The 13928-nt window shown below is 41.7% G+C and overlaps 1 protein-coding gene across 1 annotated transcript in view; it reads left to right on the top strand.

Annotated features, from left to right (window-relative positions):
• SLC27A2 (solute carrier family 27 member 2) overlaps positions 1 to 13928 on the top strand; it is a 54546-nt gene that overhangs the window by 9524 nt on the left and 31094 nt on the right. Inside the window, exons 2-4 of the mRNA XM_037156527.2 lie at positions 7503 to 7709; positions 10953 to 11111; positions 13311 to 13435. Coding sequence (XP_037012422.2) covers positions 7503 to 7709; positions 10953 to 11111; positions 13311 to 13435 — 491 coding nt within the window. The remainder of the gene's footprint in view (positions 1 to 7502; positions 7710 to 10952; positions 11112 to 13310; positions 13436 to 13928) is intronic.

Here is a 13928-nt window from a genome sequence, read left to right as displayed (position 1 = left end):
TGCCTTCTTTTCAGATCTTACTTTTTGGTGTGTTTTTTAAAAAACTAACTCAATCAGTTCCCCATTCAATGAGGCTATCTTATAGCAGGACAAGCCACTAGATCAAATGCTGTTCCCATCTGAAAGCTGCAGGTTGACAGCAGCACCTTTCAACCCTGGCGATGAAGGCGGATCCAGTGCATCGCCCACCCTCTCACTCTGCTTTATAAGAATGGGCCTGTGTATTCAGAAATTTCTTTTCTTCCTTCTTAAAAAAGAAAGTGTGTGTTGGGGAGGGAGGGAGGATATTGTATATGCTATCTGGATTTTTTTTCTTTTTAACAAGTAGATTTGGGATGGAGGAGGGGATTTTGTAATCACTTGATTTTCCATCACCTGAGTGTGTACTGCTTTCTCTGAGGTTCTATTTCAATCCAGAGTTTAAACCTAGACTAATGAGGAAGTGACAGACCTACTCCATACCCTTCCCTGAATACTATTTCTCATACCCAAACTCTACATAAAGCATGGGGTCATGCTCTTCATTCAAAAGATGAACAACAGGTCATCCATATTACTCTTTTTTTTAATCCTCACCCAAGGATATGTTTATTGATTTTAGAGAGAGATGAGGGGAGAAAGAGAGAGAGATAGAGAAACATCGATGTGAGAGAGAAACACTGATCGGTTGCCTCCCATATACACCTTGACCAGGGATCAAACCCACCATGTAGCTATGCGCCCTAACCGGGAATTGAACCCACAGCCTTTTGGTGTATGGGATGACAATCCAACTAAGTGAGCTACCTGGTCAGGGTCATCTACGTTAACTCTTCAAAGTCATGTTCACAAGCATTCAGGAGGTCTAGTAGACAGCATCTTGCAAAAAAGTAAGATACTTTACCAAAACTTGAACCTGAATGACTGCTACAAGGATGTGGGAATCCCAGAGCCCAGTATAATTTTCATTGTGTATGTAGCCTACACACAGACTCGCAGAGCCTCTGTTCTCATTTGTACCAATAGAAAAATAGGGTTACTGGTATCTATAGCACAGGGGGGTTGTGAAAATTACGTAAAGTGATGGGCGTAAAAGCCGCTCTACAAATTGTTGTCGAAGCGAACTTCTACATCTGTGTTACCAGTAACGATGAAAGGTGTCGTACTGCGGTGTACGCCCAAATCCCCACTTCAGGACTGAGGAGGGGCTTGCTCCGCAGCTGCTGCGAGCCTTGGCAGCTGACAGCTGTCAGCTGAGACCCTCTGCAGGACTTGCCCTTGGTTGAAGAGAGCCACCTTGCCAAGGTCATGCACTACTACCCACCCACTTTCTACCTCCCCTCTCTCTGCATTTGTTGACCAGGCATGAAAGTAGAGCAATTTTCCTTAATCTGGCACAACCATGAAGGGCCGTCCCAGGCCCAAAGTCCCTGTAAGATCAGAGGATCAGTGGAGGGAGGCCACTGTGTAACCACATTGCAGTTCCTATTCTCCCCCTCTCTGACCTACTTCCCCTTCTTCACAGGTGTCATTCCCAAAAACACTCCCATATGCAAATCTCAGAGGCCCAGGGAACTCAATCTGTGGCCAGTAGAATTATTCAAGCTTATGTGTCCTGGTGGATTACCACTTTCATCTTGAGTAAGCAGACTTTACAATAAGAATTACAGCCTCATGTGTGAAGGAGAAAACATCTAGGCCCAATCATATTTATAAAGGACTTAAGAAAGGGCACTGTCAAATACACAGTTAATAAGAGGTGTTTACATCCAGAATTTCCTTTCAGATCTTAGTTTTTCTATTAGCATCTTTGAAGGATGCTACCATAGGATGTATGCTAGGTGTGTCCTGATGGTACCAGACATTCAAGTCAATGCCATAATGCAAATTCTGCATCAGCAGCCCCGCAGGACGGGTAGGGAAGCTGTGGTGGGCAGGAGCGATGGTCTTCCCATTAGACAGATGGCTTTTGTGAATGGTCAGAGATCACAGACTGAATGCCCGGAGGGCCACGTGGGAACGGGACCGAAGTAGAAGGTGCATGTCACTAAACTGCCTGAATTGTGGTCAAGGGTGACACCTGCTTAATTCCGTTTCCTTTTACTTTCTATTATTACTATAATTAACTTTTATAGTGCTAATTCCTGAGTATATCTTCCTTGCAAAACTTACTGAAAAAATTCAAGTTTCTTGACTTTTGCTCTCCTCAAGACTGTCACCGAATCCTGTCTATTCTACCTCCCGAACATCTCTTTAATACATCTACTTCCCTCCACCCTCCAGTGCTACCTTAATACAAAAGAGCTTGATCTTCAAATAGTCTCCCTTGCTCTGGTCTTACCCCTCCAACCCATTCACCTGTCTTAAGCCAGGGACCTGGTTCCTGCTCACACCCAGGCCTCTTCCCCCAATATTCTTTCCCTCCCATCCTGCATTCCAGTCAGCTTCAGCTTCTTTTACTTAAGGCGCCTTGCAGTTGCCTCTGGGCCTTTGCATAAACTGTGCCCTTTGCTGGAAACAGGCCTAGTCGGTTTCAGTGGGTCTTTATTTTGGGCACTCCTGTTCACCTTTCAGAGCTCAGTTTAGATAACACTTCCTCTGGAATGTCTTTGCACCCCTCCCAAGTGCTTCTAAAACACTGTCTCCTTTCCTGATTGTGATGCCTGTGACAGCTTTTAACTGATTATTTCTTGTTTCCTCCCACTTCAACCCAGGCTCTGTGAAACAGGAGCAGTATCTGGTTTGCTTACTGTTGTGGCCAATGCTCAGAACCATGTTGGGCACAGAGAGAGCACTCTTTATTTAGATGTTGAATAGCCCTGGCCAGTGTGGTTCACTTGGTTGGAGCATCTTCCTGTAAACCAGAAGGTTGCAGGGTTGGTTCCCAGTCAGGGCACATGCCTGGATTGTGGGTTCAGTTCCCAGTCGAGGGCGTGTGCAAGGGGCAATTGATTGCTGTTTCTCTCTGTCTGTCTCTCCCTCCCTTTCAATCCCTCTAAAATCAACTTTAAAAAAATATTAAAATAGGGGGCCAAGATGGAAGTGGAGGTGGAAACACTGTGCCTCCTCACACAACCAAAATTAAGGACAACAAAGATTTAGAAACAAAAACACAACCAGAACAGACAGAAAATTGAACTGTACAGAAGTCCGACAACCATTCATCCAGACCAATAAGAGGGGCGGAGTCGGCAGCCGCCTGAGAGGGATTCCAGCAGGAAGAGGCCACGGTTGGCAGAACCAGGTGCGGGGAGCAAACAGGCAGACCCAGTGAGGCATGTGAGACAGCTGGCTGACCAGGGTCACACGTTCCCACACAGATAAACTAGGCAAAAACGGGCAGTGAGAAAGACCGCTCAACTCAGAATCCCAGTGACGGGAAATAACGCCTAAAAGCACCGATTGAAAACACTTGTGGGGGTGGAAGTGCCCGGAGAAATTACCAACCTCACAGGAGAGTTTGTTGGAGAGACCACAGGGTCCTAAAATGTACACAAGCCTGTCCACCTGGGAACCAGCACCAGAAGGGCCCAATTTGCTTGTGGGAAGCAGCAGAAGGGACTGAAATCGAAGAGAGAACAGAGCAAATGCCATTTTTCCCTCTCTGACCCCGCCCCCACATACAGCGTCACAACCCAGCAACTGGGCCCCCTCTGCCCTGGTGAACGAACACCTAAGGCTCTGCCCCTCATACATAACAGGTTCAACCTGACCAAAAAATTATGGCGCCAACAGAAGAACAAATCAAAGCCCCAGAGCCAATACTTTTAAGTGACCAAAGAGATAGCCAACCTATCAGATGCTCAGTTCAAAACACTGGCGATCAGGATGCTCACAGAACTGGTTGATTTTAGTCACAAATTAGAAGAACATATGAAGGCTAAACTAATTGAAATGAAGGGAAATGCACAGGAAACTAATAGTGATGGAAAGGAAACTGGGACTCAAATCAAGGGAGCGGACCAGAAGGAAGGAAAAAATGACCAAACAGAAAAATATGAAGAAACAAAAATTCGAAAAAATGAGGAGAGGCTAAGGAACCTCCAGGACATTTTTAAATGCTCCAACATCCAAACCAGAAAGGGAAGAGCAAGAGCAACAAGTGGAAAACTTATTTGAACAAATAATAAAGGAGAACTTCCCCAATCTGACAAAGGAAATAGACTTCCAGGAAATCCAGGAAGCTCAGAGAGTCCCAAAGAAGTTGGACCCAAGAAGGAACACACCAAGGCACATCATCATTATATTAGCCAAGATTAAAATGAAGGAGAGAATCCTAGAAGCAGCAAGAGATAAGGGGACAGTTACCTACAAAGGAGTTCCCATTAGACTGTCAGCGGATTTCTCAAAAGAGACCTTAGAGGCAAGAAGGGGCTGGAAAGAGGTATTCCAAGTCATGAAATCCAAAGACCTATATCCCAGATTGCTCTATCCAGCAAAGCTTTCATCTAGAATGGAAGGGCAGATAAAGTGCTTCTCAGATCAGATCAAATTCAAGGAGTTCATCATCACCAAGCCCTTATTATATGAAATGTTAAAGGGACTTACCTAAGAAAAAGAAGATAAAAAAGATGAACAGTGAAAGGACAGCAAACTCACAATTATTAACAACCTAAAACAAAAGCAAACTAAGAGGACAGCTAGATCAGGAGCAGAGCCACAGAAATGGAGAGCATATGGAGGGTTAGCAACAGGGGAGTGGGAGGAGGGGCAGGGAGAAGGTACAGAGAGTAAGTAGCATAGATGGTGGGGAGAAAATAGACAGGGGGAGGGCAAGCATAGTGTGGGAAATATAGAAGCTAAAGAATTTATGACACATGGACCTGAACTAAAGGGGGTAATATGGGTGGGAGGGGGCACGCAGGGTGGAGGGGAACGAAGGGAGGGAAATGGAACAACTTTAATGGATAATCAATAAAATATATTATAAAAGTATATGTATTAAAATAAATAGATGTTGAATAAATGCCGGGAGAAAGTGAGAAGTAATCCAGGTAATTCACAAAAACACATTTTGACTATATAGATTCAGCCTCAGGCATAAGGGAGGGAGAGTTCTTAATTCTTTAAGTAACAATAGTAGTTGTTTTTTAATTTACTTCTGTGGGCCCGTACTTGCATGCAGGGCATACACATGTCACAGAAATTATTTATTTGGCACTTTATTTTATTAGAGGTTTATCAACTCAGTATTGCACAACCTGTTTCCTTTAATAGCAGCAGCTTTTGGTTATTCCTCTGTTTCTTCCACGCTGACTAATACAATACTTTGTGCAGATTCTTTCCATTATAAATCATCTAATGTTAGTGGGGTGGCGTCAAGATGATTACGTGATGACCCCTCAATCTCAAAGTTTTCACTGCCGAGGAGGAGGAGAACTGAAGCACGCCACACTACGGCGCAGTGAAGACTCTGGAGCAGGTGCACAGGCAGACTCCCGTGGGGCGCCAGCTGGGCTCTGAGGGAGGGAAGGGAGTCTGAGTCTTGAAGGGTGAGCAAGAGTTTGCCAGGTGACCAGAGGCTGGGAAGTCACTCCGTGCCGATGAAGTCGCCCAGACAAAGGAAATGAGATGTGAGAGGAGAGGGACATTCAGTTCCCATAGGTTGGTTTGCTTAGAGGAAAGGGGACAAGAGGTAGATAGGAAGTGACATCAGAAAAACTACAGTATGAATAATATTTACGTAATCATAATCTCATCAGTTCTGATTATTGGTTTTCAGCTTCTAGAGCCAACTCATAGACAAAGCTGAGAAGACAGAATTACAATCCCAGGATAGATATAAATACCGTTAACCCAGACAGTGTAAAGAGTACATAATAACTGTTGGGAGTGGATACAGGTAAAACAGGGGTGGAGATAAAAATTAATAGGTCAAGAGGTAGCAGGAAAAGTATATTAGTTGGTGATGAACAGTGATTGCCAGAAGAAACAGCTTAAAAAATTGAAAGTGACTGCACCTAGGCAGCAGGTTTAGTTTTGAGGAGAGACAAGGTAAAGTCCTGTTGATTTTCATTATAAACCTTTTTGACTATTTGACTTATTTTTATCAGGGCCATGAGTCCTTCCATTAAAATGTCTTCAAGTTGGGGGGGGTCTAAATTTTTTTTTATTGATTTTAGAGAGGGAGGAGGAAGAGAGACACACATCAATTTGTCGTTCCACTTATTTATGCAGCCTTGGTGTACGGGGATGATGCGGTAACCATCTGAGCTGCCTGGCCAGGGCTAAACTGCTTTTAAAAAAAATTTAAAGGCATCCACCCAGATAATATTTCTTGTCTTGTTAGAAATATTATACACAAACATCTGAAAAACAAAGCATATAAGACAGCTTAGCTATGGCCTCCCCAAGGTAACTCCCTTGGATATTGAGTCACCTTCCCATTAAGAATATGTGTATTCACTTCAGTCACCACAGTTCAAGACAAGTAAGCTTAAAGGCCTTCTCCTCATACAGTTTAAGGGCACGAAAATATAAGTAGCATGCATGAAATGTGGTTTGCGCATTAAATTGGTGTCTTTAAAATTTTTCGACCTTGACTTTCAGTGAACAGTACATTTGTGTGTAACGCAGTACCCACACGCCAACATGACTGAAGCACAACCTTTAAAAAACAGTCAGTACCTTTTACTAGATGTGGTGTGCTCTGGAAACTTCTTTCATTCCATCTTAATTTTTAAAAACACTGGTCACTTTAAGTGATTTTAACAACCCACTGCTGCATTGTGACCCATGGTGAAAACATGCTAGTCAGTTTTTTTTTTCTCAGACAGGAAAACATACTTATGAAATCTGGAGCTTATTTCTCAGACCAGCTGAAACTAATGGAACTACTTGTTAATAATGTGTTTTTTAAAAAAAGCTAACTTGCATCATCTTTGTTACTTAGCATGGCTCCCTTATTTTTATTTCTCCTTCCTTAAATGTTTCTTTTTCCTCACTGATCCTGGGGGACACATATTGAGAATAACTAAATTCACTTCTGGAGTATTCTGAGAGGTATACCAAATATGCATATAATTTATACATTTATATATCTTGGTTTTTACCCATCTATCCATTTGTACAGATTTTTTAAATTTTTATTTATTTAACTTTAGAGGGGAAGGGAAGGAGAGAGGGAGAGAAATATCAATGTATGGTTGCTTCTTGTGCAACCCCTGCTGGGAACTGGCCTACAACCCAGGCATATGCCCTGACTGGGAATTGAACCGTGATCTTTTGGTTCACAGGCTCATGCTCAATCCACTGAGCTACACCAGCCAGAGTGTTTGTACAGATTTTCACCAACCAGTTGCTGCTTATGAAAAGCCATCAAAACCCAACCTTCCCTCGAATGTTGGACTCTTTTGATATTTTCAAATGTGGCAAATTCCATGTCTAAAAATGAATAACTCTAAGCCTTACTTGTCATGTCTGTACGTCTTAGCAAAAATTATGCTGAAAATAAAATTACGGTGAAGCATTTTGCACTAACAGGACTTTAATGTGTTTGGATTTTTCTCTCTCACTAAATGAAGACCTGCAAGCGGCTGTTGAAGAGGTGCTGCCCAGCCTGGAGGACAACGTGGCTGTCTACTACGTGAGCAGAGCGTCCAGCACAGAGGGGGTTGGCTCTCTGCTGGACAAAGTGGACGAGGTGTCAGCCGAGCCCGTCCCAGAGTCATGGAGGTCCGAAGTCTCTTTTTCCACTCCTGCCTTATACATCTATACTTCAGGAACCACAGGTAGAAATAAAGACAGGCTTCTGAAGGAAATGAACCTGTCCTGAAGGAGTTAAATACTGGGATAGGTTTTCAAATGTTCTCTTTCTTTGACAAAACTTATCAGATAACTACTGCTTTAGGGGATTTAGCTCTTTGCTTGTGGGAACTGATCTTATTTCATAGCATATGATCCCTTTTGGGTTTCTCCAAGCTATGCATATGGCCGCCTCCTTGGCATGTAGAAGAGATAAGGAGGCTACCCCCAAATTACCAACACTGTTGTGATGATGGATGAAACTTGACACTGACTAGTTTTTGGGGATTTTTCAAATGATTATTCTATTTTGGTTATATTCAGAGTCTACAGGTGAAGTATAACCAGTTATAAATGGAACAACAGAGAAGTCTGTGGGACAATAATGGGGTTGTATTTTTATAAATGTTAGGACGACTATCTTCTCACGTAACACGGAGCTGGAGCTATTTGCTGGGCTGGGCTGGGCTGGCTCTCCACTAAGATCTGGTATTTCACCAACAGCGATGCCTTCAACTGGAAGCTGCAGCCCTGTTTTTATGAGCCACTAAGAAAAGAACTAGGCCAGTCAACAGTGTTATTGGAACACTGCTCTATGGAACAGGCAATAAGTATTAAGGGCAGGATGGACTAGAAGCTTCCTCAGAGCTTTCTGGCATCTGTCCATACAATTCTCCCACCACACTTAAGAGGTGTAACCTTCTTATTCCCCAGGTATAATATGTCCTGCGTTGCCAACAAAATGGTAGGGTGACATTGTCAACCAAATGCTTCCACTACACACAGATACTATTTTAATATATGAGGCTTTGTCCTTGTTTCTTAAGGGAATGATAAAATTAAATTGTAAACTTTGATTTGGGAAAGAATGGAAATAAAATGAGCCCTTAGGTAGTGACGGGTGATTATAGTCTTAATGCTGGATGGACGAGTGTGGAACACCTTCCCAATACAGGTCTGGGCAGTCCAAATAAAACTCATTTTAGGGAGAAAAAAATAAGCACTCTGCAATTGACCCGTAAATACTGATTCAGAATTAATATTTACTTGGAAGATTGGGTTAATGTTTATTTTACTTTCTTGTGGCCTCTGAATAAAATTTTGCTAAGTTACTGTTGTAAACACTAATTGAAAAAATTCATTCAAGCAATTGGAAAGCAAAATGTTCTCCCTGATCCTCAAAGGCAGTCAGAAGCACAGTTACATAATAGCTACCAAACATTTTTATTTCTTCACTAATACAAAACCTTAAATTAGGAAAGTTTCTGAAAGTACTTCAAAGTAGCAAAGTCTTTGCATATCCTTTTAAAAATAATAATAATTCAGGGCTTTTACTCTCCAGAAGATTCTTTTTCATAGTGAATACAATTGGTTTCTTGATGCTTTCTTCTATTTTTTAATATTAGTATTGATAGGGCATTAAATACTAACACAACTCCATTGTCCTGCTGTCAGAGAAAATGAAGTTTCAGTTGTGTCTACAGTGAGGGTAGTTTGCTAGCCACATTGCTTTGCCTTATAACACACTGCTGTTCTGTATGTGGAACCTGGCTATGGTACCATCAGGTGTTGAAGGGTCTGGGTGCACAGAGAGCTGCATTTCTCTTCACAAAGCCAATTTACCCACTCAGATCTTAAACTCTAGCCCAGCCCCTAGGTAATGACTTCATGCTCTCCTCAATTAAATTGATCTTTCATAGGAAACAATACAAGAATATTCTTTCAATAGTCTTACCAAAAAATTTAAATTGTAGTTAAGAAAATATACATGTATTTAGTCATATACTAAAACTGCACTGAGATACCAATTTTCACCTTTCAGATTTGCAAAAATTCTACCATTTGAGAGCACACCTTGGCAAGGCTGAGAAAACACGTGCATTTATATGTTGCTGATGGGAGAAAAAATAGAATCAGACCTTGAAACTGGCAATGTGGCACTGTCTATCAAAATTACAAAGACATATCTTTTGGCCCTACAATCTCACTTCAGCAAACGTGTCCTACATATACAGTATCATTCACAGTGTGAACTACCATGGGGGCCAGGTTAGTTACTGCGGCAGCATTTGAAATAGCAAAACAGTATAAATAAATTATAATATACACATACAAAGGACTTGGTACAACTGAGAGAGAATAAATGAATAAGTAACTAAGGGATGTTTCTACGTACAAATGTGGACTGATCTCCAATACACCCTGTTAAGTAGAGGGGGAAAATTGCTTAAGAGTGTCTTTACTTTTTAAATGGGGGAACGTGCAAGAACATGTGAGCAAATGTTGGTAACTACACATATATGTATGAGCTTCTTTATACATATGTATATATGTATACACATATATGCATACAGAATACTCAAGAAATCCATAAAGGTGTTTAGGAAAGAAGGTGGTGGGATGGGCAGGCTATTTACTCTCTCTGAAGCTCAGCCTTCTTATCTGTGGATTAGAGAACATAATTCTACTCGTTAATTATGAGAATTAAGTGAAATTTTGAAGATGTCTTGCAAAGTGATGGGTATAGAGCAGAAATCCAATAGCCATTTGTTCCTTTCTCTTAAAATTACTGCTGTAATAACCATGTAACAACAGAGGTCAGCAAACTCTGGCCTGTGGGCCCAGCACCCCCCGACCCCCGACCCCACACACCTGTTTTCATAAAGTGTTTTATTGGGTCAGAGACACATTCATTCCTTTATGTCAGCAATTTTCAACCAGTGTGCTGTAAAAATTGTTAAAACATGCAGTACCTAACTACTCAGTCAGGGACACTAACCTCTTTTCCCTTAGACTGTCATATGAAAAGTGACAACAGCCCACACAGTAGCTGACTGGTGTGAAAATTATACCTGTTTGGTTTTTGTATGTGAGATCAGCAAAAATTATATTTTTGATGCGATGCAGAATTTTAGTAATTAGTTTATGTGTGCCATAAGATGAAAAAGAAAGATTGATAATCATTGCTGTATGTGTTTGGCTGCAGCAGAATAGCAGAGTTGAGGAGTTGCAACAAAGCCTGTATGATCATGCAAAGCCTAAAATATTTACTGTCTGGTCATTTACAGAGAAAATTGTCGATTCATGGTCTCATGAATCAAGGCCCCCCTGCTCTGCAATTCTCTAACCACTGGATGATGAGTTTTCATGAGCTAGATCTCTGTCCCACACACGTGTCTGCGAATGGCCGATCATGACTCACTCATACCCTCTCTTGTATCTTTGCAAAGGTCTCCCAAAAGCCGCGGTGATCAATCATCAACGCCTATGGTATGCAACCTTCCTCCCTGTTCTAAGTGGGATGAACAAAGATGATGTCATCTATACCCCTCTGCCCTTGTACCACAGCGCTGCGCTTTTTCTCGGCATACACGGATGTATTGCGACTGGTAAGCTTTTTCTCTCAACAAAGCATTTGAGGTCAGTACACATTCCCACACACTCATAAGAAAAAGTAATTCAAATTTGGCTACTCTCCTGTATGCTGGGAAGTTGTTTACTTCTATGTTAATAACAAAGCTATTTGCCTCACACGCCGCAAGCAGGTATCTACAATAGTTTCTATTTTTTTCATGCCTGCTTGCCTAGTAGTAAAATGCTGTAATTGTTCAGTAGGTCAAGAAGAAAACTTTCTAAAGATATTAGAGGTTTTTATCATGGTTAAAATATTTGATTCTCATATGCCATCAATAATTCTCCGACATCATGTCCATCTTCAGGAAGCTGCATGTTGGCCTCCATTGGCATCTAATGTAAACTTGTCCTTCCATTGTCGCTTTCTACTTTGTTCTTCCCTGTTCCCATGGCTCCTCGGCTCCGGTCCCAATACCTGGCTTGTTGCCTCTTTTCTTGCCTTCTCAAACCTCACCATTCAAATCAGAGTTGCCATCCTCTCTTCTTTCAGCAGGGTTGATGCCACTTTTACATATAAGGCTCGGTCTAACATCCCAGGAATGTTACCTGCAAAAGGAAACATACCTCTTCCAGGAAATCATCTGCAATGCTCTAAGCTAAAAAAAACTAAATTTTTCCTTCTCATGTGGTATTTTATGATAAATGATAGTATATGTGTACACGCATATATGAGTATACACTCATATACATGTACAATCGGAGAAGCATCTGCCTCTTTCCCTCGTCAACTTACTGAGCAACTATAAAACAGCCCCACGGCAGCTTCCAAATCTGTGAGAAGTCCCTGAACCTGGTCACATTGCTGGGCCTTTTAAGAACAGGGCGACTCTGAGGGGCAATGCAATTGTTTATACATTTGCTTAAGCAGCAAAAATACATGCTACAGAATTAAAAGTAATATTATTAAAATGTCTCCTCTTTGAAAACATTGGACTTTTATAGGAGTATAAATAAACTAATAACATAAACATATTTGAGTTTACTTCACTCTGCTACCTTTCATGTTTCTAATTAGGTTGAATATGATAGATACATTATTTTTACCCATTGAGCTAGTTTCTTATCACTACTGTAACAAGTTACCACAAACTCAGTGGTTTGAAAAAACACAGATTTATCCTCTTACTGCCTTGAAGGTCAGAAGTCCTAAAATCAAGGTATCAGCCGAGCTGCTTTCCTTCTGGAAGCTCCAGGCGAGAATCCATTTCCTTGCCTTTTCTAGCTTCTGAAGGCTGCCTGCTTTCCTTGGCTCATGGCCCCTTCTTTCATCTTCAAAGCATATCACTCCAACCTTTTGTTTTCATCGTCCCATTTCCTTCTGCCCTTGACCTTCTTGCCTTCCTTTTAAAAGGGCCCTTGTAATTACATTGGACCCACTCAGATAATCCAGTATAATCTTCCCAGCTCAGAGTCCTTAACTGAATCACATCTATACAGACCCTTTTGCCTCATAAGATAGCATATTCACAGCTTCTACGAATCAGGATATGAACATCTTTGGGAACCATTATTCTCTCTACCTCCCCCAACAAAGAAAAATTCACCGGCTTGCCCAAGAACATGGCTCTCCATTGCCCACAAAAATCAAGTCTGGTTCCTCCACCTGGCACCTCCAAGCTCCCCATGATGGCACCTCTAGCTGCTTCTCCAGGGTCGTCTTTCATGAGCCCCCACACTTCCCCACCCCTGTTACAGGCTCACTGAGTCTTGGCCATCCTCCAACACCCTCTGGCCTTTTCTGTCTTTATGTTCATGCCTGCAATTCTCTCATCTTTCTCCATATTCATTTCTCAACAGCTAATTCAAAATCCTACCTCTTTCAAAAAATGTCTTTCTCAGCCCTTGCCCAAGCAGAATTAATGTGTATACACACACTCATATTCCCTTAGGGGCTCATTTGAACCTCTTATTTATTACACACTGACTTTTATTAGAAAGAATTTTTATGTGTCTTTTTCTGACTAGATTGGAAGCTCCTATAAGACAAAACAAAGTCTCATTTGGGTTTGGGGTGTTTTTTGTTTTTTGGGGGGGGGTTTTTTGCATTGAATATGATTGGTACTCAACACTTATGAATACAAGGTTTAAGTGTCTACCTTTTAAAATGGCAAGTATAATCGGGGAGGTGTTTTTGTAGCACTTTCTTGCCAACACTTCCTATGCCTTCTCTGCAGGTGCTACTGTTGTTTTGCGGAACAAATTTTCAGCCAGCCTGTTTTGGGATGACTGCCGAAAATACCACATCACTGTCATTCAGTACATCGGCGAACTGCTTCGGTACTTGTGCAACTCGCCTCAGGTAACTCCCCACGTATCATTATTTTTTTGAAATGGATAAAATGGGGCGAGTCACTCTGGGTTATGCTTGGCTGCAGCTGATACATGTATATGTTTTTATTTTGGACTACAACTGTTTGTCACAACAAAGTGCTGGGCACCACTGCCAGATGACAATTGCTGTTAATATTGTTATTTCCTCTCTTTGTCTGTGTTTTCACATCTCACCCTCTGCTTTGCTCTCTGCCTATGTAAAGCCTATTCACTTTCAAAGCTCAGCTCAAATGATGCCTTATATGTTAAACCTACTTGGGTCACTCCAGCAAAAGTCATTACTCCCCACCCTCCCTCATTGGATTCCTACCTACCAATGTGTCCTGGTCACAGTGCAGGTGTTTGTCTTCATGTCTCCCATTCTCCCTAGGATGTAACTTTTTTGATAGCTTGAACCCCATCTTGTCTCATGGCTCTTTCTTGTACCAAAGGCATTCAGGAAATGTGTTTAATGCTGCTTA

This window comes from Artibeus jamaicensis, unplaced genomic scaffold (assembly GCF_021234435.1).
Source record: "Artibeus jamaicensis isolate MK-2021 breed Jamaican fruit bat unplaced genomic scaffold, CSHL_Jam_final contig_548, whole genome shotgun sequence".
NCBI lineage: Eukaryota > Metazoa > Chordata > Mammalia > Chiroptera > Phyllostomidae > Artibeus > Artibeus jamaicensis.
Note: the sequence above shows the minus strand (reverse complement) of the source record. Positions and strands in the feature narration are given on the sequence as shown.